This window comes from Pelodiscus sinensis, unplaced genomic scaffold, assembly GCF_049634645.1.
Source record: "Pelodiscus sinensis isolate JC-2024 unplaced genomic scaffold, ASM4963464v1 ctg49, whole genome shotgun sequence".
NCBI lineage: Eukaryota > Metazoa > Chordata > Testudines > Trionychidae > Pelodiscus > Pelodiscus sinensis.
This window is the reverse complement of record NW_027465953.1, coordinates 41,303-67,460: the sequence shown is the minus strand read 5'-3', so window position 1 is coordinate 67,460 and position 26,158 is coordinate 41,303. Positions and strand designations below refer to the sequence as shown.

The window sequence follows — 26,158 nt, the reverse complement described above, 5'->3', positions numbered from 1 at the left end:
GAAGCAGCTCCACACCTTAAGTCCTAACCTGATGCCCTGACGGCACTGGTTCTGGCCAGCCTTAACTTCGGTTCAGGGTCCACTCAATGTGGACATGCTATTTCGAATTAGCAAAATGCTAATTTGAATTAGTTTTTAGGTCTAAATGCGCTCATTCGAATTAGCTTATTTCAAATTAACTAATTTGAATTAAGTTAATTCGAATTAGTGCTGTAGTGTAGACATACCCTATTTGCGCAAAATCTTGCCAATGTAGACGTAGCCTATCTATATCTTGCTCACTCTCTCTTAACCAGCAACTAGAATAGGCAGCTAGGCTAGGCTAGTTTAGGCCCCAAAAATAACAAAGAGAAAATGATTAAGAAAGGTGTAATGAAGTTCCTTATGAGATTTCCTTATAAAGGACACATTCTACTATCTAAAATGAATTCCTGTGAACTGAACTGTACAATTCCCCAGAGAAAGGTAAACAACAGATAACAGCCTAATGGTGGAACTGCTCATACCTGAGCAAAGAAAGCTGTGCTGGTGACTCGCTGGTTTTCTGATGGGGAATTTACCCAGGGAAGGAGGCTCTGTATGATCTCCACTGTTATTACTCCAGATCTTTGCAGAACCCTGGAAGACAAAAGGAACCACTTATGGGGCAGACTGTGCACTTCAAAAGCTTAGCTGCTATGACCATACAACTCTAAAACCTACGCATGGAAGCTCTGTGTTTCTCACCCAGGGCACCCCGCACAAAGCTATACCTGAAAGTTCCCTGTCAGTCACTCTATTTGTTGCCGATCCCTGAGGATGAAGTGCTGTCTCCTAGATCTCTTACCTCACCAGCAAACACACCCCCTCGTGGTGAGTCTGCGGATTTTCAAGAAGCATCCAAGTTTTCTGCATCCAGAGAGTTCTTATCAGTTTCTCATTCGTAGCCTTGAGAAGCACAGCCTCTAATGCTTCAATAGAAAGCCTGGGGGAAAAGAGGCACAGAACTGTAGTAACCAATAGAAAGGCACAGCCTAAGCAGTCAGGAAACCCCAGTTACTTGTCAGGTCTGTTGTTCATTGACAGTTCATCCATTGACAGTATCCTGAGGACCACTCTTTTTGGAAGGACTTAATTCCAGGAGGTATTTCAGTCTCATACCTCTCATATTACTAGTGTTGCTATGGACAACATTTTGCAGTCACTTTCTCCTATCTGCAAGGTGTATGGGCACTAGCACAGTACAGTAATATGGAAAAAATACACAACCAGACCCCAAAAGCTGGGACACAGAGAGATTAGTGATCACTAATGGTTATTTTGGGGCCCTATGTCCAGCGAGATGTGACAGGGTGCTGAGAGCTTGCACTTGGGGTCAGCACTCTGGTAACTACTAGTACTAATTAGCTTCCCCAGAGAAAGCCTAATTGGATAGAAATGTACCTGATTGCCTGGCTAGAGTGGGGCTATAGAATCAACAAACCTATTATCCCATTAATAAGGAATCTGCCTAAAGGGACACCCACAGGAGTGTTTGAGGGAAACAGAGAGCAAAAGAGACAAAATGCTAGAGGCATCTAGATAGACTTATGTGTAGTGCTGGGGAGGAGCCGGTGGTCGTGGTACATGTAGGTCTCAATGACATAGGGAAGGGTAGGAGAGATGTCCTGGAGGCCAAATTTAGGTTGCTAGGAAAGAGACTGAAATCCAGGACCTCTATGGTGGCATTCTTGGAAATGCTTCCAGTTCCATGCGCAGGACCAGGTAGGCAGGCAAAGCTTCAGAGTCTCAATGTGTGGATGAGACAATGGTGTAGGGAAGAGGGGTTTGGATTTATCAAGAACTGGGGACACTTTTGGGAGAGGGGGAGCCTATACAGGAAGGATGGGCTCCACCTAAACCAGGGTGGAACCAGACTACTGGCACTAAACATTTAAAAGGCTGTAGAGCAGTTTTTAAACTAAGAGATGGGGGAAAGCCGATTGGTGGGGAGATGCAGGGAGACTTCTCTTAGAGGAGAATCCGTTGATAGAGATTCTCTAAGCTGTAGTCAGAAAGAGAGGACAAAGAGACTGAGGCCTGAGGAGGCCTAGATAGTAGTGTTTGTTTTGCCAGAGGTTGGTGGTTTCAGGGAACTGACCTATAGCAAGCACAAACAAGACTTTCTCATATTAAAAGCAGGTGATGGTAAGGTGCCTCATAACCCTGAGAACTCCTGGGGAGTGTCACACAAATGTACTGGGATTCTCTTTGTTTTGCTCCCTTTCTTCTAATTACCTGCAAGGGTTGCCCTCACATAGTTGTTGTCCTTTTCTAAATAACCTCCTTCGGCTGCTCATCCTGGGCAAAGGCATCTTTTGTCCTAGGGTTTGGCTGATCTGCTGCAGAAGAACAGTGAACAACTCCGGGAACAGCTCCTGCACAGTTTTGCTCAACTGCAATGCTGACACCACTTCAAAGATGGCACATGTTGCCTGAAAGGAGAGCATGGTAAAAGAAGAGGTCTCTTCCTAACACTATCACACTCTCTCCCCTTCTGATACCTGCTGGACTAAATTCCCACTCCTGTCACTAACTTGATGAATGACCGAGAGCAATTCACTCCATGTGTGCCTTAGCGTCCCATATCTGTAAAAATGTGTACGACCTATCAAGGCATGTTATGAGTTGCACAAAACATTTGCAAAGCACTGTAAGAAATCTTATTCAAAGACTTTCTAATTGCCAGATATTATTAAGTGAATCAGCCACATACTCTAAATCTGCCATCTGTTGTGCCACAGAAAGCACAGCTGGAATCCAGGAAACAGTACTTCAGAAAAGAAGTGCCCATATGACAATATTATACCACTCATCTAGCTTTCCATCAGCATGTGTGTCACAAGGCAGAGAAATACATGTCTGTCGTCTAACTTACTGTGAGAGGTTCAGCAGCTGCTAAATGCAGGTCAGTTTCTGTCTCTGAGGTCGTGCTTCCTTCTTGGCTTGTTGGAGTCTTTATTCTTTCTATTAGGACCTTCAGGACTTGAGGGGCGAGCAAGGGATCTGTCCCCAGAGATCTCCACAGCTCAGTGGTGTCACTGCAATTTAACATAAGTTATATGTGACCCCTGGAGACTTTTGTGGCTCTGACTATATGCATCATATTCAAGTAAAGAACAAATTTTCTCCTTGACTATGATCAGGGCTCACCAACCGCGCTGTCCGGCGATCTGCGCGTGCACAGATCGCCCAAACCTGGCTCTTCCAGGTTACAATCTACACGCCATGGGTGAGTAGATTGTATTATTTGTCAAGCCCTGCCTATGATGAGCAAGTTCAGAGTGCTGTCCTCCTTATATGGTCCTCATGTTTTACATATTGAGTTTCTAGTTACAGAACTAAGTTAAATTACATTTCAGGTTACATTTCTACAGTGCATGACTATTTGGGGATCCTGGAGGTATCCTGAAATAGCTACCCCACATTTACACAAGCAGCCCGTTATTTTGAAATATTTTTCAAAATAATGGGCACACTATTTTGCCATCCCAATAAACTTTGTTGCATGAGGGATAAGGGATGGCTTGAAATAGCACATTATTTCGACATTTGGTGCTGTGTAGAAGCGCCACATTTCAAAATAGGCTATGCAAAATATGATACGCAATTTGCAGAGTGCATATTGTGCATCTTATTTCAAGTTTAGGGTGCTGTATAGACACAACCCTAGTCTTACTGCACCATAACCATTAATGCTAGACTTCAGAAGGAAAGGACACAGAGCTCTAATCACAGTTCCTGTTTTCCTACTTCTCAGTAGATATGGAATCATGAGCATGTGATGCCCAAAGATCTACGGCCTGGGAGACAAGTTGAAGAAAGAAAAATGATCTTCCTACTAACTGGATGTACAACTATGAGAACAAATATTTGTGGCTAGCCCATGACCTCTTCACAAATGGCATTCCCTGGCCTCTATTTGCCAGAATGGGCATGTTCTGTTCACTCCCTATGGGGCACCTGGCATTGGCCACTGTCTGAAGACAGGATCCTGGGCTAGATGGACGTTTGGTCTGACCCACTACAGCCGTTCTCATGTTCTTAGATTCCTGCACTGATGACTGATAATTCAGCTAGGGATGTTTGAATGAAATGATAGATATGCTTACCACCCTGTCTTTAAGTACCAAGAATGACAATTCCATTCCAGCAGCCATACCCTTGCTGATACCAAAAGCCTGGTGCCCTATCCTTGCTAATCAGCCAGGAATTTGGATTTGAAGCTTTCATGCTACCAGAAAACGAACAGTCACTGGCAATTTCCAGGGTGATGTTAGTTCAGGGGTCTGGAGAGGCAAAAGTCCACTCCAGTGATGCCAGTAAAGGGAAGTCTTTAGGATGCCAAAGCAACTATTAATTAATGGAAACAGAATGACACTTAATTTCTCCCTGCACCCACCTTGACATGGTCTTGGACCTTTCTGCAGAAAGACCCAAGCTATTAACCTTTAGGAATTATCTCAAACTGTCTGTGGCTTAAATGAAGCCTTACATCTTCCAGTGAAGCCGTGGGATCCATGGTTACCAAAATGAACACTGTAAGGAGCACTATATACCTGTCCATCGGCAGACGTTTGAGGAGGAGGCTGAAGATCACTGCCTCTAGGTGATGGTGACCTAGAATGGACACTGCCTCCACCAGGAACTGCCTCAAGCTACCCTGCTTGATGGTAGGCATGTGAATGTATATTCTACTCAGGATAGCTGGCACCTGGACAGAATAAAACCAGAAAAAATGTCCCTTTTCCATTCTCTCCATTCATTCCGCAGAACCAAAACGTTTATTTAGTCGTTTAGCAATTTGCTGTTCTTGTAGAAAATCCTTCCTTCAAAAAACAAGTATTTAGACATGGCTGCATAGATTTAACCCACAAAAATTATACATATCTCTGCCCATACCTGGCTGCAACACCGGGTTAAGACATGCTGAGGCCCTAAGCTATGTCAAGTTAAAGAGGCCTCATTGCATTTCCAAAAAAACATGTATTATTCTAACAGAAAGGACAATGAAAATAGAAATAATCTATCTATCTATCTATCTATCTATCTATCTATCTATCTATCTATCTATCTATCTATCTATCTATCTATCTATCTATCTATCTATCTGTACATAGGCAAAGAGGCAAGTAAAAACTAGTAATTTGGGGGTATTTTTAGAGACCCCTCATTATCTGAGGCCCTAAGACGTAGTTCACTTAGCTTGTCTCTTGGGGCCGGATATTCTCTTTTTGCATTTTACTCGGAGTCTAATTTTTCCAAGCCTTTCATGGCTGGAAACTGTGACAATAAGATAGACATTAATCAAGCATCTTCCTTTTCCCTTGGGGTACGGCTACACTAGCTCGTTAGTTCGAGCTAGGTAGGGTAATGAGGGCAAGCAGAGTTGCAAATGAAGCCCAGGATTTAAATATCCCAGGCTTCATTTGCATGTTCCCGGGTGCTGCCATTTTAAAATCCTCCTTAATCCGAACTCCGTGCCCGCGGCTACACGCGGCACGGAGTAGGTAGTTCTAATTAAAGATCCTAATTCCATGAGGAGTAACGGTAGTTCGAATTAGGATCTTTAATTTGAACTACCTAGTCCAGGGGTGTCCAAACTTTTTTCAAAGAGGGCCAGATTTGATGAAGTGAACATGCGTGAGGGCCGACCATTTTGCCTGACATTCTTTGAACCATTAAAATTAAATGCAAATTAACTATTTTATGCAAAGTTTATTGCAAACGGCATACTTTTCATTTCGTCACATGGATGACAAATCTAAACAGGTGTTAAATCACTCTGCCTTTCATATCTGAAGGCCAGATGAAAAAAAAATCCAGGAAGCTGAAATATATGTCAGGAACATTGTAAATACATTACATATTATTGGTAATAAAGGTTGTCTGTCAACTTTTAAGTTCAAAAAATATGAACAGGAACATAACACCAAGTATACATGTTGTGTCCAAATATATTTATAACTGATTTAGACCAACTGACATTAACTGAGATTTTACAATGTATTCATCTCAATACATATGGATTCGTTGGGGGCCATAAAAGATAGATATTGCCAAATTACCTGTGGGGCCGTATTAAACTGGAACACGGGCCACAATTGGCCCGCGGACCGGACTTTGGACACGCCTGACCTAGTCCATGCCGCATGTAGCCGCGGGCACGGAGTTTGGAGTAAGGGGGATTTAAAAATGGTGGCGCCAGGGAACATGCAAATGAAGCCCGGGATATTTAAATCTCGGGCTTCATTTGCAACTCCGCTTGCCCTCATTACCCTACCGAGCTCGAACTAACGAGCTAGTGCAGATGTACCGTTAGATTATCTCTGTCTTCTGCTGTTGATTCCCCCATTGCCTGACTCAGGATAGGAACACAGATGGAATTAACTTCCAATCCCAGGGGGAGAAACAGCAAGACTTGTGTTCACTGCAAATGATGGCAAAGACCTGAAAGCCTGCAGGTTAGCCAGAAAAACCTCTCCAGCTTCTATTTTACCTCATCCAGCATGGCACCTCCACACTCCTTCAGGATGATCTTCATCCACAGACCGGCTGCTGTGGCACAGGAGGGGCTAGCAGACAGCATACGATCCAGTATGGCCTCAATAAAATCTGTGGCTTGTTCAGAGGGAAAGTACTTACTAACCACCTGTGGACAGATCAAAAACAGGAAAGATTGCAATGATAGTCGGCTCCAGTACTTTTAAGAAAGGAGGCCTAAGAGCTGTATAGGAAAATAATGTATTCATCAGCAAATTGCTAATTGGGCTCATATCTGGCAAGGCAGTTGCAATTAAAATTTTCTCTGTAATCTTTCTAGCTACCACATCTCTATTCTACACTAATAATATCAGGTTAGATCTTAGGTTGTACAGTTAGCACAACATTGTATGGGACAAACAGGATGTAAATTTCCAGTTTATATTCTATTATGTACATGACATCTTTTCACAAAATATAAAAATATGCAAAGAGATGCATGCACACAAATATAGGTTCAGGTAAACACACAAGGTGCCAAGACTGGTTTCTCAGCTTGATGTCCCGCTCACATATTTTCCCCCTGGATGGATGGATGGATGGATGGATGTGCGCGCGCACATGCATGGGCATGTTCATGCAACTGTCTGGAATCTGTTTGTTTTTTACATGGCATTCATAGCATATACCTATGAAAAGCATGTTACTGATTACCCATGAATGCCTCACTCCCATAGCTCGCTCCAAGTGTGGAAAGACATCACAAAAGCATAAAACAATCATAGAATCATAGAATACTAGGACTGGAAGGGACCTTGAGAGTTCATCGAGTCCAATCCCCTGCCCTCATGGCAGGATCAAATACTGTCTAAACCATCCCTGATAGACATTTATCTAACCTACTCTTAAATATCTCCAGAAATGGAGATTCCACAACCTCCCTGGGCAATTTATTCCAGTGTTTGACTACCCTGACAATTAGGAACTTTTTCCTAATGTCCAATCTAAATCTCCCTTGCTGCAGTTTAAGCCCATTGCTTCTTGTTCTATCCCCATAGGCCAAGATGAACAAGTTTTCTCCCTCCTCCTTATGGCACCCTTTTAGATATCTGAAAACTGCTATCATGTTCCCCCTCGATCTTCTCTTTTCTAAACTAAACAAACCTAATTCCTTCAGCCTTCCCTCATAGGTCATGTTCTCTAGACCTTTCATCATTCTCGTTGCTCTTCTCTGGACCCTCTCCAATTTCTCCACATCTTTCTTGAAATGCGGTGCTCAGAACTGAACACAATACTCCAATTGAGGCCTAACCAGCGCAAAGTAGAGCGGAAGAATGACTTCTCATGTCTTGCTCACAACACCCCTGTTAATGCATCTCAGAATTATGTTTGCTTTCTTTGCAACGGCATCACACTGCTGACTCATATTCAACTTGTGGTCCACTATAACCCCTAGATCCCTTTCTGCCGTACTCCTTCCCAGACAGTCGCTTCCCATTCTGTATGTATGAAACTGATTGTTCCTTCCTAAGTGGAGAACTTGGCATTTGTCTTAAACTTCATCCTATTTACCTCAGACCATTTCTCCAATTTGTCCAAGTCATTTTGAATTAGTGACCCTATCCTGCAGATTAGTCGCAACCCCTCCCAGCTTGGTATCATCTGCAAACTTAATAAGCGTACTTTCTATATCAATATCTAAATCGTTGATGAAGATATTGAACAAAGCCGGTCCCAAAACAGACCTCTGTGGAACCCCACTTGTTATGCCTTTCCAGCAGGATTGTGAACCATTAATAACTACTCTCTGAGTATGGTTATCCAGCCAGTTATGCACCCACCTTATAGTAGCCCCATCTAAGTTGTATTTACCTAGTTTATTGATAAGAATATCATGCGAGACTGTATCAAATGCCTTACTAAAGTCTAGGTATACCACATCCACCACTTCTCCCTTATCCACAAGACTCGTTATCCTATCAAAGAAAACTATCAGATTGGTTTGACATGATTTGTTCTTTACAAATCCAGGCTGGCTGTTCCCTATCACCTTGCCACTTTCCAAGTGTTTACAGACGATTTCCTTAATTACTTGCTCCATTATCTTCCCAGGCACAGAAGTTAAACTAACTGGTCTGTAGTTTCCTGGGTTGTTCTTATTTCCCTTTTTATAGATGGGCACTATATTTGCCCTTTTCCAGTCCTCTGGACAAGGGAAAATGAATGGTGCACAGCCACTAGGACAGTCACCTAGTGTCTGTTACCTTAGCCATTTTGGAAGATGCTTGAAACAGAGCCTCAGGGTCTGGAGTTGTTAGTGCCTCACGGAGACAACTCAGCTCCTCCTCTGCTGACCCCAGGTTAGTGCACTGACCTAGGATAGAGAAAAGGAGAAAAAGTATGGCAACATTTAATAAAACTGAACCTCTGATCCATAGATAATCATACAGGAGGATCTATGGGGTATGTTATTACCAGCTGTGTGTGAAATTTTGGCCCCACTAAAGCCAATGACGAAATTCTTGTTGACTTTAACGGAGTCAGAATTTTACCGTCAGGCTATGTCTAGACTACATCCCTTTTTCGGAAAAGGGATGTAAATTAGACGTATCGCAATTGCTAATGAAGCGGGGATTTAAATCTCCCCTGCTTCATTAGCATAAAAATGGCTGCAGCTTTTTTCGGCACGGAGCTTTGCCGGAGAAAAGCGCCAGTCTAGATGCTGATCTTGCGGAAAATTAAGCCTTTTCCGAAAGATCCCTTATCCCTCCGAAAAAGGGATGTAGTCTAGACGTAGCCCCTATGTCTGAAAGTTAACAGTAATGGCATGTGATTCATTGTGATTCGTACAGGATTAAACAGGCACTGTATTCTGTGTGGAGCATCTTTCTCTGTATATCTGGTTTCAGTAGCCACTCTGCTCTCAGTCTCTTTAAGGGAAAGCTGTCCTGCTCTGTCATCTCCCTCTCCCCACCCCACTCTGCAGAGCGGGGGCATATGGGCATATGGCGGGGGAGAGAGTGTGTGTGAGACAATGTGTGTGTGTGTGTGTGTGTGTGAGAGAGAGAGAGAGAGAGAGAGAGAGGGACATGCTGGCTGCCAGAGAAATCTTAGAAACAGTGCACTGCCTCTTTAGATAGGCACTCCGTTACTCACCATACTTCAGACTGGAGCAGCACTATTGTATGTGTCCCTCTCCCCAAACTCTGCTCTGCAGAGATGATGACAAGGGCAAAGGGGTCACCCTGACTTCTGCACGTCTCCCTGCTCACCTCCCCTCCACACACCACTAGCAGCAGATAGGATGGAGCAAGGTCGGAGAGGGGCAGCTGAACACATGCTGCTGGCATGCTTGCTAATCAGCTGAGCGCTCCAGACAGAAATTCTGGGGAGAAGGGCAGATCTGGCCTGTGTGCTATATTTTGTCCACCCTCTAATATTTGCAGATTATTTATTATTTGTGCAGTTCTCTTCCAGCAATGTACTTACAAGGCCCCAGTCGTTCTGTTATATAAGTGTTGCTAACAAGACAGAAAGAATTACAGATGGAAAAAATGGTCATTACAACAATGAAAGAAAGTGAAGAGTTACTTACACCTGCTCATGGTCTCCTCACCTTGTATATTGAGAAGACAGTTGATACAGTCAACCACCCTCTGACGCGATGTCATAACTGAATCACAGGTGTATGGTGCTAACAGCCCAATCAGAGATCCAATCTGATGAAAAGTTTCCTGAGGCTAATTTTAAAAGAATGAAGAATGAAAGTTCTCCGGCTATACTGGACATTATTTGCCTTCTTTATTGTGAACTCCATTACTGTACCTGGGTACGGCACATTGGAAAACATAATCCTTGTTGTACATGCAAATTGATGGGGTCTAAATTAGCTGTAGCACTCAAGAAAAATCTCAGAGTCATTGTGGATAGTCCTCTAAAAACATCTGTTCAACATGCAGCTGCAGTTAAAAATGCTAATGGTATGTTAGGAACCACTAGGAAAAGGGATGAATAATAATATGATAAATATCATCATGCCACTGTTTCAAATCCATGGTACACTCACACCTTGAATATTGCAAGCAATTGTAGTCCTCCAACTTAAATAAAGTTAGGTTATAATTGGAAAAAGTTCAGAGAAAAGCAACAAAAATGATATGGGATATGGGACAACTCATACAAGGAGAAGTTAAAAGGACTGGGACCATTCATCTTAGAAAAGAGATGCTTACAGGGGGGTATGATAGAGCCATATAAGATGATCAGAGATGCATGATATGGGTGTCCCTATATCTCTGACTGCCTGGGGCTGGGACTGGACAACAAGGGAGAGATCACTCAACAATTGCCTTGTTCTGTTTGTTCCCTCTGATGCACATAACACCCACCACTGTCAGAAGACAGGCTACATGAACCATTTGTCTGGGGGATCCAGAATGGCCATTCATGTTTTATGTTCTTATCTGATTAAATAGAAATAGAAATTCAACTTTAACAGCGATAGAAATGTAGCTGTGTTAGTCTGGGGTAGCTGAAGCAAATGCAGGACAATGTAGCACTTTAAAGACTAACAAGATTTATTTATTTTTATTTTTTTTTAAGATGGTTTATTAGATGATGAGATTTCGTGGGCCAGACCCACTTCCTCAGATCAGGAAGTGGGTCTGGCCCACGAAAGCTCATCATCTAATAAACCATCTTGTTAGTCTTTAAAGTGCTACATTGACCTGCATTTTGCTTCAACTTTAACAGCCTGAGAGTATAGGAATGCATCTATGACACTGACACAGCCAACCTATGTGTGACCACAATAACTTAACAAGCGGCACTGCAATTGTATCAAGAGTCTATTTATAAAAAAGATGTGCTTCCTTATACAAGAGCATTTCACTGAAAGATTGTGTTGTCAGAATTTTCACTGACTTGCCCGAGGTCTAAGGAATGTAGGTCGCACTGTCAGATGTAAATATCCAGAATCAGATTCTGGTCTCTGTTACACTTGTGTAAATCCAAAATAATGCCACTGAAGTCAGGGGCATTACCCTGGCTTTACACGAATATCACTGATCAGATTCTAGCTCTAATCCTTCAGTCCAGCTGCATCCTTGAGCATCCAAAGCTCCCACTGAAGTCAAGGGGAACAATCAGCATGCCAGAATGGCAGAACTGAGTCCTAAGTGTTAAGAACTCTCCTTACCAGATTTCTGGTGGACACATCGAACTCTCTGAATACATAGGCGACCATATCCCCTGCTGCACAATTCTCCACACTTCCTGAACTGAGCAGCTTCAGGACAAAATGGAGAGCTGCCATCCTCACCTGCAAGGGTAGAGATTATGCACGAGTTATTATTATCTCTTCTGCATGCAATATGAGACAGGATATGAGAGTCCTTTTGCTTTTGCTTTTATCTCTTTGGAATAGTGGCTGAAGTACAAATGATTAACACATCTGTTATGTAAATTCCTTGCAACACTGGCTACAGAAGTACCATGCAAATGCCAGTTTTCACTTTCAGGTGACACTGTAATTAGGAAAAAGGCAGCATTTTCTCCTATAAATGTAAACAAACTTGTTTGTCTTAGTGTCTGGCTGAACAAGAAGTAGGTCTGAATGGACTTGTAGACTCTAAAGTTTTACATTGTTTCGTTACAGTTAACAAAAAATATCTACATTTGTAAGTTGCATTTTCACGCTAAAGAGATTGCTCTACATCACTTCTATGAGATGAATTGAAAAATATTATTTCTTTTGTCATTTTTACAATGCAAATGTTTGTTATAAAAATAATATAAAGTGCATAGTACACACTTGTCATTGTGTTGTAATTGAAATCAATATATTTGAAAATGTAAAAAACCACAAAAATATTTAATAAATTTCAATTTTTAATCGCATTAATTTTTAGTTAACTGTGATTAATTGAAACCCTATTAATAATCTCACCCTAAAAATGTGTCTCATTGCCAGACTCTCCACTGAGTGAAATACTTCCCAGATATTAACAGCAATACCACTATTCCACACACAATCTTACCTTAGCACTCTGATCACTGAGAGCAGATTGCACTGCCTTCACAATCAGAAACTTTCTAACTCTTGTCTCAGGCACTGAAAGATAAGGAGAAGTGTGCAATATAGTATATCTTTGTTCCAAACACTCATGCTCCACATTAGAATGTGTCCTGTGCCCTATTTAAGAGTACTACCAAGCTTCACTCATATACAGAATCAGCGGGGAAAATATAGGACCAGACTCTGATCTCAGTTACACCAGTCTAAGTCTGAAGTATTTCCACTTCTGTAAATAGCACCATCATACTATCCTGATGGAAATATTGTAAGAGAGTTAGACAAATGGAGGTTAGTGAAGTTAGTCTGTGTTTACCACCAGTATAGCAGAATTCGGAATCTATTCTAGAGTGTCTAATACTTATTCAGTCAGGAGTACTATTTTGTTTTTATCTCATTATTATTAACATGCATCCGCCACAAGATTACATTTGTATTTGTACCTTGAAAATATTTTAGGCTACATTCAGCACTTAATTAACCCTGTTGATTTCTGTGTGACCACATGGGAGTTACGTAGCGCAGCACTGGGTCCCTTTAGTGAATTTCCAACCCTCTGGTGAGCATGCATCTAAAAGGGTGTCGCAAGGAGAAGGGAGAAAAATTGTTCTCTTTGGCCTCTGATGATAGGACAAGAAGCAATGGGCTTAAATTGCAGCAAGGGAGGTTTAGGTTGGACATTAGGAAACACGTCCCAACTGTTAGGTTGGTTAAACACTGTGAAAAATTGCCCAGGGAAGTTGTGGAATCTCCACCACTGGAGATATTTAAGAGCAGATTGGATAGACACCTATCAGGGGTGATCTAGACAGTGCTTGGTCCTGCCATGAGGGCAGGGGACTGGACTTGATGACCTCTCAAGGTCCCTTCCAGTTCTAATAATCTATGACTATATGACTCTATGTGTTGCAGCAGGGGCAGATGACCGTTTTGCGGGGCCCCGGGCAGCATAATTCCGCGGGGCCCCCCCTTTGCCACGGCGCATGCACAGTGATGCCATGCTCATGCGCGGTGGCACCACGGCGCGTGCGCGGGGCTTTTTGAAGCGCGGGACCCGGGGCGGCCACCCCACTCGCCCTGCCCTATATCCGCCCCTGTGTTACAGATCCTCTGTGCCCCATTTGCAGAGATCATGAGTATGTTATAGCCCTACCATGCCTGCAAAGCCTTGGTTCTTTAGATCAACCTATAGCAGCTCATGCTTTTAGCTCTGGATGTCCCCAACTCAACCCCCAGCACGATGGCGATGATCGCAGCAGTCACAGTTACTCCTGTGTTACTTACAGTCAGCACCAATAATAGCTGTGAGCAGATTCAGGGATGCCACACGAACAGTCTCATTCTCAATCTTCAGCTGCGAGTGCAGAAATGCTATGAGGTCATCAGGAGAAGAACGGGCTGCAAAGGAAGAAATCACATCCTCACTAACAACTGAAAGCTCATTCTTACCACACCTACAAAAGAAGGAAGTTACAAGGAAACTACTGTGTAATTTGGAGTCTCTTCCCCTACCTAGCAGTAGGATACAATAGCACAGCTCCATTTGATTTTCCATGATGAGCTGCTGAGTTGGAGAACAGATCTGTGGGAAGAAGAGAAGTGATCAAAGGAAAACTAATCAGAACAAGCAACTGAAAAGAAGATGCTCAATTAATTTCTAAGCACTCACTTCCTACCTTTCCAAATAGAGCTCTGAACCCAAAATAAATGGTACTGACTGCACAACAAGAATCAGAAACAATGACCGATACACTGGATAACAGAAGTTCATGCTTTCAAAGTGTTTTTAGCAGCAGAGCTAATTGAATCAAGACTTGACCCTTGGTAACTGGTTCAAATGGTTAATTATTCCACCATAAAAATGTAGGCCTTATTTGCAGTCTGAATTTGTCCAGCTTCATTTTCTAGTTATTGGCTCACGTTCTGCCTTTCTCTGCTAGATTATTACATATGTTTCCCCACATAGATATTATAGACTGCAATTAAGTCACCCTGTCACAGGATAGGTCCTCCCCATTTGGATGGGATCAGTTTTTACTATATAACTCTAACTCCCTCTAAGAACTGGCTTATGCTAAAATTGCTTTACAAACTGAGCTGGATTTTAGCTAATAAAATGAGACCACTATCTGCTTATTCTTAAGCCAGCAGAAACCAATAAGGCATGAGAAGGTCTCCGGGCTCTTCACTAGCATTCAAAAGATGTTTATTCTTAATATGCTTCAGATCTGCTGTGCTTAAGCTCAAGTGATACAAGAACAAGTTCCCCTCACCTGGTCGTGCAGAGCACTGCAGATGGCTTGAAATTTCCCTTCAGGTAGAAGGATCTTATATTCACCGGAGACTTCCAAGAGCTGCCTCAGACTCTACAACAGAGGGTGAAAGTTAGAAGGTGGGCATACAAAGGAGCAATATGCAATGACTGAAGCAGGTTCATGGAATTCATAGATTCCAAGGCCAAAAGGGATGATTGTCATCAACTAGTCAGGCCTTCTGTATGACACAGGCCTTAGAAATTGCCAAAATAATTCCTAAAGCAGAACTTTCAGAAAAAAATCCAATCTTGATTTTAAAATGATCACCTTGACTCTTGGTAAATGGTTTGAATGGCTAATATCCCACCACTGAAAAGGTAGACCTTATTTCCCATCTGAATGTATCCTGTTTCAGCTTGTAGCCACTGGATCATATCATGCCTTTCTCTGCTAGGTCATTACATATATTTCCCCATGAAGATATTATAGACTGTAAGTAAGTCACCTGTCACAGGGTAGGTCCACCCTGTTTGGATGGTATCAGGTTGTGGAGGAGTTAAAGAACTAAGGCAGCCCAAGTGACCTAGTCTCCCCAACCACCATAGCAGGCCTGGTTCTTAGAGCAGCATTGCCTAATAGTCAGGGTCAGTGCAGCAGCCCTTTAATGAGGCTCTTCAGCTCAATGACCCAAGCCCTTCTAGGTACGACCGTGCAACCTAGTGCTCAACCACCCTTTGGGGCAAACCAGTGTTGCCTAGTGGCCAGCCCTTCTCCACCAGGCTCTACCTACTCCACAGGGTCCCAGCCCAGGGCCTTGTCTTGCAGCTCAATGGGGTTTCTTCCAAAACATGCAGAGTCAAAGCCTAATACCTCAACTCAATAATGCTTAGTTCACATAGATTACTTCCCACCATTCTTCTGCAGCAGGTCATCTCAGTAACTCCGTGGTCTCTCCTCCATCTGTGGCATTGGATGGTTGTGGGGGGGTCAACTGGAACCACAGGCTGGCTGGTTTCTGCATCCTAGGGCACTGGCAGTCCCTCCACAAAAGCCTGCAAAGCACCTCTGCTCCCTTCAGCTGTCAGCCTAGACAGAACTGAGCTGCTCCCTTTTATATCCTGATTCCAGTTGGAGCATTCCCAGCAAGTATGAAGGGGCATAGCCCACAGATCATGATTAGCCCCCGCTGAAACATGCATGGTGGGTATCCTCTGTCACAAACACTCCCCCTTAAGAGGGTGTCCATTGGTGGACCTTCCTCTTCATCGTCTCCTTCCACTTGGGAGAAGTCTGTGTTTGCATGAGCCTTCCCTGCCCCAGTGTAACATACAGAAGTCATAGGGTTGGAGCGGGAAGTACTACCTCATGATTCAGGCACTGGTGTCCTTCATGTTATTAATCCATCTGAGGGGTGCATGGTTGGTGACCAGTTGAAAGGGCTTCCCCAGTACAGAATATCCCAGGGTATGTCTACACTACAGCGCTAATTCGAACTAACTTAGTTCGAATTAGTTAATTCGAACTAAGCTAATTCGAACTAATGCATCCAGACTAAAAAAACTAGTTCGAATTAGCGTTTTGCTAATTCGAACTAGCATGTCCACATTAAGTGGACCCTGAACCGGGGTTAAGGATGGCCGGAAGCAGTGCCGGCAGGGCATCAGATGAGGACTTAGAGCGTGGAGCTGCTGCCTCAGGCTAGCCGAGGGCTGTGCTTAAAGGGACCCGACCCCCACCCCGGACAGACAGTTCTCAGGGGTGCCCCTCTTGCAAAGCAGTCCTGGCTTGGAGTGCTCTGAGTGCCCACACTGGGCACATCACAGCACTCGGCCATCAGACCGGCTGTACTTGCCGCAGGCTGCCATCTGGGGAGAGGGAGCAATTGGGGGGCTGCAGGAGAGCTTCCACCCCCAGAAGCCCGCAGAGCCAGCCCAGTCCTCCCCGTCGGGGGCTCGTACCCCATTCCTCCCTCACCTCCTTCCACTTACCCTTCCCTAGCCCCCCTTCCTGATGTACAAAATAAAGAAAACGTGTGGTCAAAAATAGAATCTGTCTTTATTGAACAAAACTGGGGGAGACTGGGAAAAGGAGGTGGGAGAGGGGAAGAGAGAGGGTGGGAGAGGGGAGGGCAACTACAATGATCAGAGGTTTGGAACAGGTCCCATATAAAGAGAGGCTAAAGAGACTGGGACTTCTCAGCTTAGAAAAGAGGAGACTGAGGGGGGATAGGATAGAAGTCCATAAAAGCATGAGTGGGGTGGAGAGGGTGCATTAAGAAAAGTTCTCCATTAGTCCCCATAATAGAAGGACTAGAGGACACCAAAGGAAAAGAATGGGTAGCAGGCTTCAAACTACTAACAGAAAGTTGCTCTTCACAAAGCAAAGATTCAACCTGTGGAGCTCCTTGCTGCAGGAGGTTGTGACGGCTAGAACTAGAACAGAGTTTAAAGAGAAGTGAGATAAAGTGATGGAGGTTGGGTCCATGGAGTGCTATTAGCCAGGGGGTAGGAGTGGTGTCCCTGCCCAAAGTTTGTGGAAGGCTGGAGAGGGATGGCACGAGACAAATGGCTTGATCACTGTCTTCGGTCCATCCCCTCCAGGGTCCCAAGGGTTGGCCACTGTCGGCAGACAGGCTACTGGGCTAGATGGACCTTTGGTCTGACCCAGGACGGCCATTGTAAGCTCAGGGCTCAGGGTCGGGGGTCTCAGTGGACCACCTTCATTTTCATGCACACCTGCTCCTAGGTGGCCAGGCTGGCAGCTCTCCTGCCCTAGATGGCCACTTTTCTGTGCCTAGTGCGGAGGTCGTGGACGAGGTCCATGATGTCCGCACTAAACCAGGCGGGTGCGGTCCTGGGCAGGCTCCCGAGAGCCGCCAGCCTGGTCCCGGGAAGAGGGGGATGGCTGGGTGGCAGCGGGTGGCTGGCTCGAGCCGTGCCAGGTGCAGGGTCTGCTAGCTGGGTGCTGGCCAGCCTGTGCCCCTTTAAGAGGTCCGGGGCCGGAAGGGGGGCAGACGAGTTTCCCTGGTGTTGGCCAGAGTGGCCACCAGGGAAAGCTGGGGAGGGCTAGCCTCCCACTAATTTGAATTAAGGGGCTACACACCCCTTAATTCGAACTAGTAAGTTCGAACTAGGCTTAGTCCTCGTTCAATGAGGTTTACCTAGTTCGAACTAAGCACACCGCTAGTTCGAATTAAGTTCGAACTAGCGGAGCGCTAGTGTAGCACCTATCAAAGTTAATTCGAACTAACATCCGTTAGTTCGAATTAACTTTGTAGTGTAGACATACCCCCAGGGTGTAGATCACCCACTTGATGGCCAGGGCCTCCCTTGCTATAGTAGGGCGGCAGGTCTCTCAGGAGAACAGCTTGCAGCTGAGATAAAGGATCTGGTGCTCCTTCCCACCTATTTCTTGAGATAGTACCACTCCTGGTCCTACCTCCGAGACCTCCATTTGAAGGATAGAAGGCTTTGTGAAGTTGGATGGGATAGGACCAGCTCTTGGTTCAGCTGTTTTCACAGGGCCTGGAAGGCTTCCTCACAGTCTTCTGATTACTGGACTTTCTGTGATTGGGTGTTCTTCATCAGGTCCAATAATAGGGTGCCCAGTGTGATGAAGTTGAGTACTAAGCAGCCACTGTGTCTGAAGTATTGTGGCACCTGTTTCTTTGTCATGGAGGTGGGGCAGTCACACAAGCCTTAGACCTTATTTATCAAGGAGCTATAGTTTTCCCCTTCCTACTGTGTTCACTAAGATGGCACTTGGCTGGATTCACAGTGAGTCCTGCATCTATTGGGGCTTACAATACCTTGCTAAGATGTCAGAGGTGTTTCCCCCAGCTGGTGCTGTGGATGACAATATTCTTAATGCACACGGCTGTATATTGCATATATGTTTGCAATATTTGGTTCATGAGCTGCTGAAAAGTGGCTGAGGTTCTGTGCAGCCCAAATGGCATCCTGCTGAATTGCTATAAGCCAAGCAGGGTGTGGAAGGCACTCTTCTCACAGGAAGCCGGTATCAGGGGTATCTACTAATAACTGTTGGTCAGTTCTAGTGTGGAAATGAACTTTGCATTTCCCACTATATTCCTCCTTGAGATTTCCCCATGTATGCATCCCAGTATCACTTCAGCTTTTTTGGCCACAGCATCACATTTGTAGGTCATGTTCAGCTGAGTATTCACCAAGTTTCCCAAAATATTTTTCAGAGTTACTGTTTCTCAGGAAGCATCCCTCAACATGTATGTATCACCTACATTGTTTTGTTCCTAGATGCATCTATTTACATTCAGCCATATTTAAATGCACATTTATTGTTAGCACCCAGTTTACCAAATGATCTATATCACTCTGAATCAGTGAGTTGTCCTTTCCATTATTTACCACTCCCCAATTTTTATTTCATCTGCCAATTTTATCAATGATGATTTTATGTTCTCTTCCAGGCTATTGATAATGAGATGACAGTCTAACTCCTTCCGGTACCTACACACTTTTCTTCTTTGCTGCTTGAAGCTTCCAGGATATCTCTGATGAAATCTACATATTTTACTACATTTAGGCTCTTGTGTAGTCCTCTGATACTTTTAGTCAAGTCCATGAGACATTGATTCCCTCAAAATCATGGGCATTCCAATCCCAAAAGCAACCACATATTCTGGACCAGAAAGCCAACATAGATTGGGAGTAAACCATGGAGGAAGTGGGGAGGGGGGAAGGGCAGCAGGGTTGTGGCCCTGGATTTGCTGCTTGGCTTGTACTGAGCCAGCTCACATAGACTGAGCATGCTCAATCATACTACTGAAGCCAACTGCCCTCAATCCATCCTCTCACTATCAGCAGACAAGAGTTACCTTGGTCATGTGATACTGAGGGTAGATGAAATAAGAGAGACAAGGTGGGTGAAATAATATCTTTAATTATATTATCTCACCCACCTTGTCCCTCTAATATCCTTGAACCAACACAGCTACAACAGCCCTGTACACAACGGTAGATGAACTAGACGGTGATTTTATATCTATCTAGTTATATAATCTAAAGCAATGCACTTCAGGCCTTCTTAGTATTAATTTTCAGCTACTGGCAGTTTATTTAATACTGCCCAGAGACAACACACAGCAGCCCCTGCTCTGAGGAGTTTATTTATAATCTAAAAGAGAGACACAGAGTTGATAGGATGTACCAGTAAATCACAAGGAGGGAGTATCTTATGGGGGGGCGGGGGGAGGGAACAGGTGTTTTGTTTCTTACCTCCTTATCATCTCCAGAAACAGAAGATACTTTTCATGAGAGGCTTTTACCTACAAAACTTGTCACCTGGGTCACCATGTCTATAAAATCAAGACTTGCGTGTTTATCTATTATCTAACAAGTCACTATGTAGACCAGGAAACGCCACTGGTAGCAGCTAGTGCAGTTCACCTATGCGCACACATTGATAGTTATTTTAATAAGTATCTCACCTTGGTGACATGAAAAACATTAACATCCTCTTTATATTGCTCAAGGAGCCATGGGATCTGTTCGAACACCTTATCTTGATGATCTTCTTTATGCAGGAGGAGGCTCATCATAGTACCAAGGGCTTTGATAATGGCCTGCTTGACCTACATAGAGACACAGAATTTATGTTCCTACAAATTCATTCAATATCATGCAATGGGCCCATCTTTTCTACTTCTGACGAGTGCAATTTCCCTTTTCCACTGTTGAAACAGCCCTATCTCAATATTTCCTGGTAAAGAGTTAAGACTCATGGGCTTCGTCTACACTGGCATGATTTTCCGAAAATGCTTTTAACGGAAAAGTTTTCCGTTAAAAGCATTTTCGGAAAAGCACGTCTAGATTGGCAGGATGCTTTTCCGCAAAAGCACTTTTTGCGGAAAAGCGTCCGTGGCCAATCTAGACACGCTTTTCCGCAAAAAAGTCCCAATTGCCATTTTCGCGATCGGGGCTTTTTTGCAGAAAACACTACTGTGCTGTCTACACTGGCCCTTTTGCGCAAAAGTCTTTCGGAAAAGGACTTTTGCCTGAACGGGAGCAGCATAGTATTTCCGGAAAAGCATTGACGATCTTACATGAGATCGTCAGTGCTTTTCTGGAAATTCAAGCAGCCAGTGTAGACAGCTGGCAAGTTTTTCCAGTCTAGAGACAGCTATGGTGTTGGTTTCAGAATTATATTCTACTGCACCTCACAACTTTCCCAAGTGGGATATTTCCCCAGATTAGTATGCACACTAAACCAACTCATTCCTGCTGTAACTCTACTGGAACTGAATAGACATCTGCCAGGAATGAATTTAGCCCATTCTCCTATATTCATCTGCATGTCAGGTGACAAAACTGGAATCTATGTACACTATGTACAGACAGAATTTCCATGAGATTGTGACATTATAATCTTTTTTAAATGTTTTACATCATACTCCGTTCTATCCCAAAGAACCTGCCATTGAACTCCATCATCACAAAGAGTGCCATACACAGAGAATTTAACAATATAATTTCTCATAAAGGTTTAGAAAGCCTACAATTCTCACCTCCAAATCTTCACATGTGGTCCATTTGCTTGTCACATGACGATAGAGGGGAAGAATTTCATCACAGAATTGAGATTTACCCATTTTGGGAAATGGCCACCTTTCCCAGTTCCTAAAATATAGATTTACTGCCCTTGACCATTTTTCCAGAACTGCATGGAAGGAAAAAAGACAGGCAATATGAAAAGGATGCAATAGTAATAAGGATACGTTGTTTTATCAGTGAAGACACCCAGGCTTGTAGTTTATTACAATTCCATGCCCAATTCAGGAACAGCTGATGAAATCCAATAACAGTTTTGAATTATTTCTCTTCCCTCCTTTCCGTTTCTTGTTTCTCAAAAGGCTTTCTTCTCTTTTGTCTCTCTCCATCTCTTTTTAATTCCCATCATTTGAAAACATATTTTTTTCTCCCTTGTTACCTCTTAATTAGAGCTGATTGTAAAGGTAGTTTAAATTAAATTAAAAGTGTTTACTCTTGTTTTTTTCAAAATTTCAAATTACAAAGATCATTCACATGTTTCAAAAATCAACAAATTTCAGCCACCTTTTTAGCTGTACAAAAACACTGAACACATCCTGATTAAAACTGTCATTGACATTTTTTCAGTTTAATATTCCATCAACTTGGAAAAAAATATGAAAAATGTAATAAAAAAACAAAATATTTTGACCAGCTGTTTTCTGAATGATTCATGTCCTCTGCAGTTATTGCTTATTTAGCCCTAAAACTGTATGATTTCCTATTGGGTTACAGTTTGTCTGAAAGATGTTCAGTGCCCCTAACTCCTATTAGCTATACTGAGATTTGACAGCATTTTGCCCTAAAATTAGATGCACCCGCTGCCCTTGAAAGGAAAATTAAGGCTCAATCCTATGTTCTATGAAGCTGATGGCAAAATTCCCATTTATCTCAAAGGTGCAGGATTAATCCCTTAGGCCTGATCTACACTAAAGGGGAAAGTTGACTTAAGGTACGCAACTCCAGCTATGTTAATTATGCAGCTGGAGTTGACGTATCTTAAATCGTGTTTTCAGACTGTCCACACAGTGGAAGGTTGACAGGAGTGTTATTCCTCATGAGAAGCAGGACTACCGGTGCCAACGGGAGCACCCACTCAGTTCGAATTAGTGGGTCTTCACTAGACCTGCTAATTTGGACCCTGGTGATCAACTGCAGCAGCATTGATCTTCTGCATAGTGTAGACGTGGCCTTACTTGAGCATCAACTAAAAAGCAAAGGAAGAGAGAAGTGGAGAAGACCAGAGGACAGAGAAAGAGGGTGAAAGGAGATGATAATTAAGAAACTAAAGAGGAGGAATGGGTGGAGGGGTGGAAAACGGGACATTTTTAAATGTAATTCAGTCTGTTGCCTGCACATTCTCCCCCAGGAATTTCCTGGCACATGGGCAGCATCAGCTTTTGTTTATTTTTAAAATATCCACAAGTCATAAAGGGCCTGAACTTACAAATGCTCAGCACCTCCAGCAAAGTAAGGAGCACTCTCAACTCCACTGAGTGCCACAGGAGCATGAGGACTCAGCCCCTGGTACAATCCAGTTCAGAGCCTGTTTGTAAACGATCAGTCACTTAACTCTGTACCAAGGCCCCTAAATATCCATTTTGGACATCTACAATAAGTGCTGGCACTTACCACCACAAAATGGTTGCCTCAGCCTGCTCTCGCCGACTAACATCCGCATGGAGCTCATGCTGTACAGGGTCATTCCCTCAAAAGGAATGCACTTGAGTGCTGAAAAGAAGGACCAGAAGAAAAGGAAGACAGTCAATTGACTGTTATCTGCCTTCTTACTATCGCATTTAGAAACACCGCTGGGTCGGATGCTATGGGCTCCTAGGTCATTTTGTGCTGCGTACACAAATGATAAGGCAGAAGTAAAAAATCAGTGGGGGATTTACCCTGAGGAGGAGCATTCTCCACCAATGTGCAGCTGTGCCAGATGCCCAATCCTCTCCCAGAGTAGGAGAGAGAGCACTGGGGAGGGATGAGAAATGGAATGGAGAAGAGCTCCACTAGACCTGATTTTCCTCAATCCTGTCCTTTAAGAACTTCAAATGGGGCATAAGAGCTTGCACCTTGGTGTGGATAGCTCATGGTCTAGCAACTGGAACCAGCCACAGCAGTTCATCTCATGCCCCCCAAATAGCACTCTGTGTAGCTGTACAGAGCGTGAACCTCTCTCCTTAAATGGAAGACAATAACTTTGAAACAAAAGATGGAAGTTGACATACGATAGGCTGATGATAGGTTGTCCAGCGTAATCAAAGTGAACACGTCAGACAGCTTCAGTGGTTTCAGATGACATTGAAGCTCATACATCACCTCATTGAAATAGCAGCGTGCCAGAGCCACTAATGTGTTGCTCGCTGCCACTTTTAGTTCATTTGTTGCTTCCTTAAAAAATACAAAAAGAGAGAGACTGAAGTGATTAAAGCCAACTACACCAGCCAATGCTGCTCAAATGAATCAAGTTCTTATTTCTGTTTTCCACCCAACTTTCTGAGAACAGAATCATGAGTCATAAATAATCATTGAATCGTTTGGCTAAACACTTGTCAGCCTTTCAGTTGTTTGCAAGCTGCTTAGACTATTCGCTATTAGCTATTTGTGGTGGATGATTGGCTATCATAGTGACATGATATTTTTCCCTCAGAGGAGGTGGGCAGCTTCAAGATATTCAGAGAATTTTCCTGAATAAACTATCCCCTAAATCCAAATACTGCTTCTTTTGGAAACAGCTCAGATTCTGTTTAAAGGTTTCATCCTGCTGCTTAACACCATAGTATCAGAGCACCTTCCACACAAAATCAGTATCAATAATGAAATCCCTAGTAGACTTCACAAAATACTTGCTTGTTAAGAAACGGTAGGCCTCTCTGCATCTGATATATGTCACAATATCCTGACCTTACAAAGCACTTAAGCACATGTGTAACTTGAACAAGATGAAACTAGTCACATGCTGCTTAGGACCTGGGATTTCTGGAGGACGGTGTGGGGATCTGTGGGCCCCTAGCAGTCATTAATCCTGGAGTTTCAGTATATAGTTTACAAAAAATGTTTTAATTAGTGTTTTAATGCTTTCATTCCTGTCATTAGCATATAGGGAAAACTAACTTACCTGAGTATCAGAGGGGTAGCCGTGTTAGTCTGAATCTGCAAAAGCAGTGAAGTGGGTCTTTGACCACAAAAGCTTATGCTCCAACACTTCCGTTAATCTAACTTACCTGAGTCTCTCTCATGTGGTTTGAGGCAAGTGTTATTATTTTGCTCAGTAGCCTTCTCTCTAGGACCTGGGCATCCTGCTGTAATACTTTCTCCAGGATACAGTAAATGTCTACTCTGTTTTTCTGGGGACAAAACATAAAAGAACAATTGGGGAAAATGTTTCCTTGATGACAATATAGTAATGCTATAAGCTAATATAGTAACGCAATATAGTAACACTTACGCTAATAAGCTTCTGCCCAAAAGAGTTTACAATCTAAACATGAAACAACTAGCCCAGGCTAAAAGAGCAGATCAATAGCCAGGAAAATAATTCAGGTCTTCTGATTCACTATCTGGAGTCCTCTCCACTAGACCACACTGATTCCACAGCCTGCATACTCACTCAAGTAACCCCTAGTCTTCATTTGTATAAAACTTGCTATGCCCTCCACAATCACCCCAGCTAGCAGCATTTCAGAAGAAGCTGAGCAATTTACAAATTTTTTAATCAGAAGAAGGGCCCTGCACTGCCCCCTTATCTAATTTCGTTTATTATTATTATTGTTGTTGTTGTTGTTGTTGTTATTGTTGTTGTTATTGTTGTTCTTGTTATTATTAGCATCATGCCTTTTTTTATCCACTCCAGACAGAATTTGTAAATACAATTATAAAATACCCAACTCCTGCAGTAAATCTTCTGCAGCTTTTAGGGAAAATTAGCTCAGGAGTTACCTCTACATTGACAGTAGCACACTTGAAGGTCTCTTTTATGGGGTCCATCAAAGTTCAAATTCACAGATGATACTAAATATGGAGGAGTTGAAGGTATGAGTTGTGACAGAGAAATAATCAAGAGGGGCACAGAGAAATTAGAAACCTGAGCAGAACAAGACTGATTTCAGAGAACTGCAAACTAGCGCACCTAGAGAGGGGGTCAATATAACTGACATAATGAGAGGGAGAAAAGTGGGAAACAACAAGTGACCTGGAGTGACAGTGAAAAAAAAAGTCAGCCATCTGGGTTGGGTTTGTTACATACAGGAATCTTGTCATAAAGCAGGAAGACAACAGTTTCTCATTGTTCATCTGAGGTGTGACTGCTTCTGGCTTATTTCACTTTTTTGGCACCACATTCCCCAGAAAAGATCAACAGCTTGGAAGTAATTCAGGAGAAAATTTTAAAAAGTGCAGGGAGGCCAGCAGAACTGACTTTTAAATAGAGACCTGCAACCTCTATGGGATCTGACCTCATGCATCAGGGTGAGGTTGGGTGGGTGTAGGGGAGCCTGCCTTGACAATAAATGGCCACGTCTCCCTTTGACACGTGCGGATCTCTAACAAGCAAAACCCAGGCCTGTCTCAAGTCTGGTGCACATAAGCATGCAGGCAAGGTCATGGGAGAAGCTGTGAGAGGAAGGAATGTTTTGCATAACAATGCAGATGAAGCATGGTACGTGAGACTATGTCAAGAACACATGGCAAGCAATCTTGTACAGGTACTTCTGTTTCTGATAACCACAAATTACAGATGCAGCCATACAACTGTCAACTAT

General features: G+C 43.3%; 1 protein-coding gene across 2 annotated transcripts in view; it reads right to left on the bottom strand.

Moving 5' to 3' along the window:
* LOC142825329 (maestro heat-like repeat-containing protein family member 2B) overlaps window positions 1–24,740 on the bottom strand; it is a 38,745-nt gene extending 14,005 nt beyond the window's left edge. For both annotated transcript variants that reach the window (XR_012899755.1, XM_075917285.1), the window contains exons 1-18: window positions 24,623–24,740; window positions 23,627–23,789; window positions 23,028–23,126; window positions 21,374–21,525; window positions 20,297–20,440; window positions 14,848–14,940; window positions 14,087–14,156; window positions 13,859–13,972; window positions 12,540–12,613; window positions 11,699–11,821; window positions 10,118–10,241; window positions 8,766–8,875; window positions 6,518–6,670; window positions 4,578–4,732; window positions 2,897–3,059; window positions 2,257–2,453; window positions 827–964; window positions 507–618 (exon numbers count right to left, since the gene is read on the bottom strand). Coding sequence is in view for 1 of the 2 variants with exons in the window: in XM_075917285.1 (XP_075773400.1) it covers window positions 507–618; window positions 827–964; window positions 2,257–2,453; window positions 2,897–3,059; window positions 4,578–4,732; window positions 6,518–6,670; window positions 8,766–8,875; window positions 10,118–10,241; window positions 11,699–11,821; window positions 12,540–12,613; window positions 13,859–13,972; window positions 14,087–14,156; window positions 14,848–14,940; window positions 20,297–20,440; window positions 21,374–21,525; window positions 23,028–23,126; window positions 23,627–23,789; window positions 24,623–24,637 (2,199 nt within the window). In the remaining variant the exon portion in view is untranslated. The remainder of the gene's footprint in view (window positions 1–506; window positions 619–826; window positions 965–2,256; window positions 2,454–2,896; window positions 3,060–4,577; window positions 4,733–6,517; window positions 6,671–8,765; window positions 8,876–10,117; window positions 10,242–11,698; window positions 11,822–12,539; window positions 12,614–13,858; window positions 13,973–14,086; window positions 14,157–14,847; window positions 14,941–20,296; window positions 20,441–21,373; window positions 21,526–23,027; window positions 23,127–23,626; window positions 23,790–24,622) is intronic.
* Between the last annotated feature and the right edge of the window lie 1,418 nt (window positions 24,741–26,158).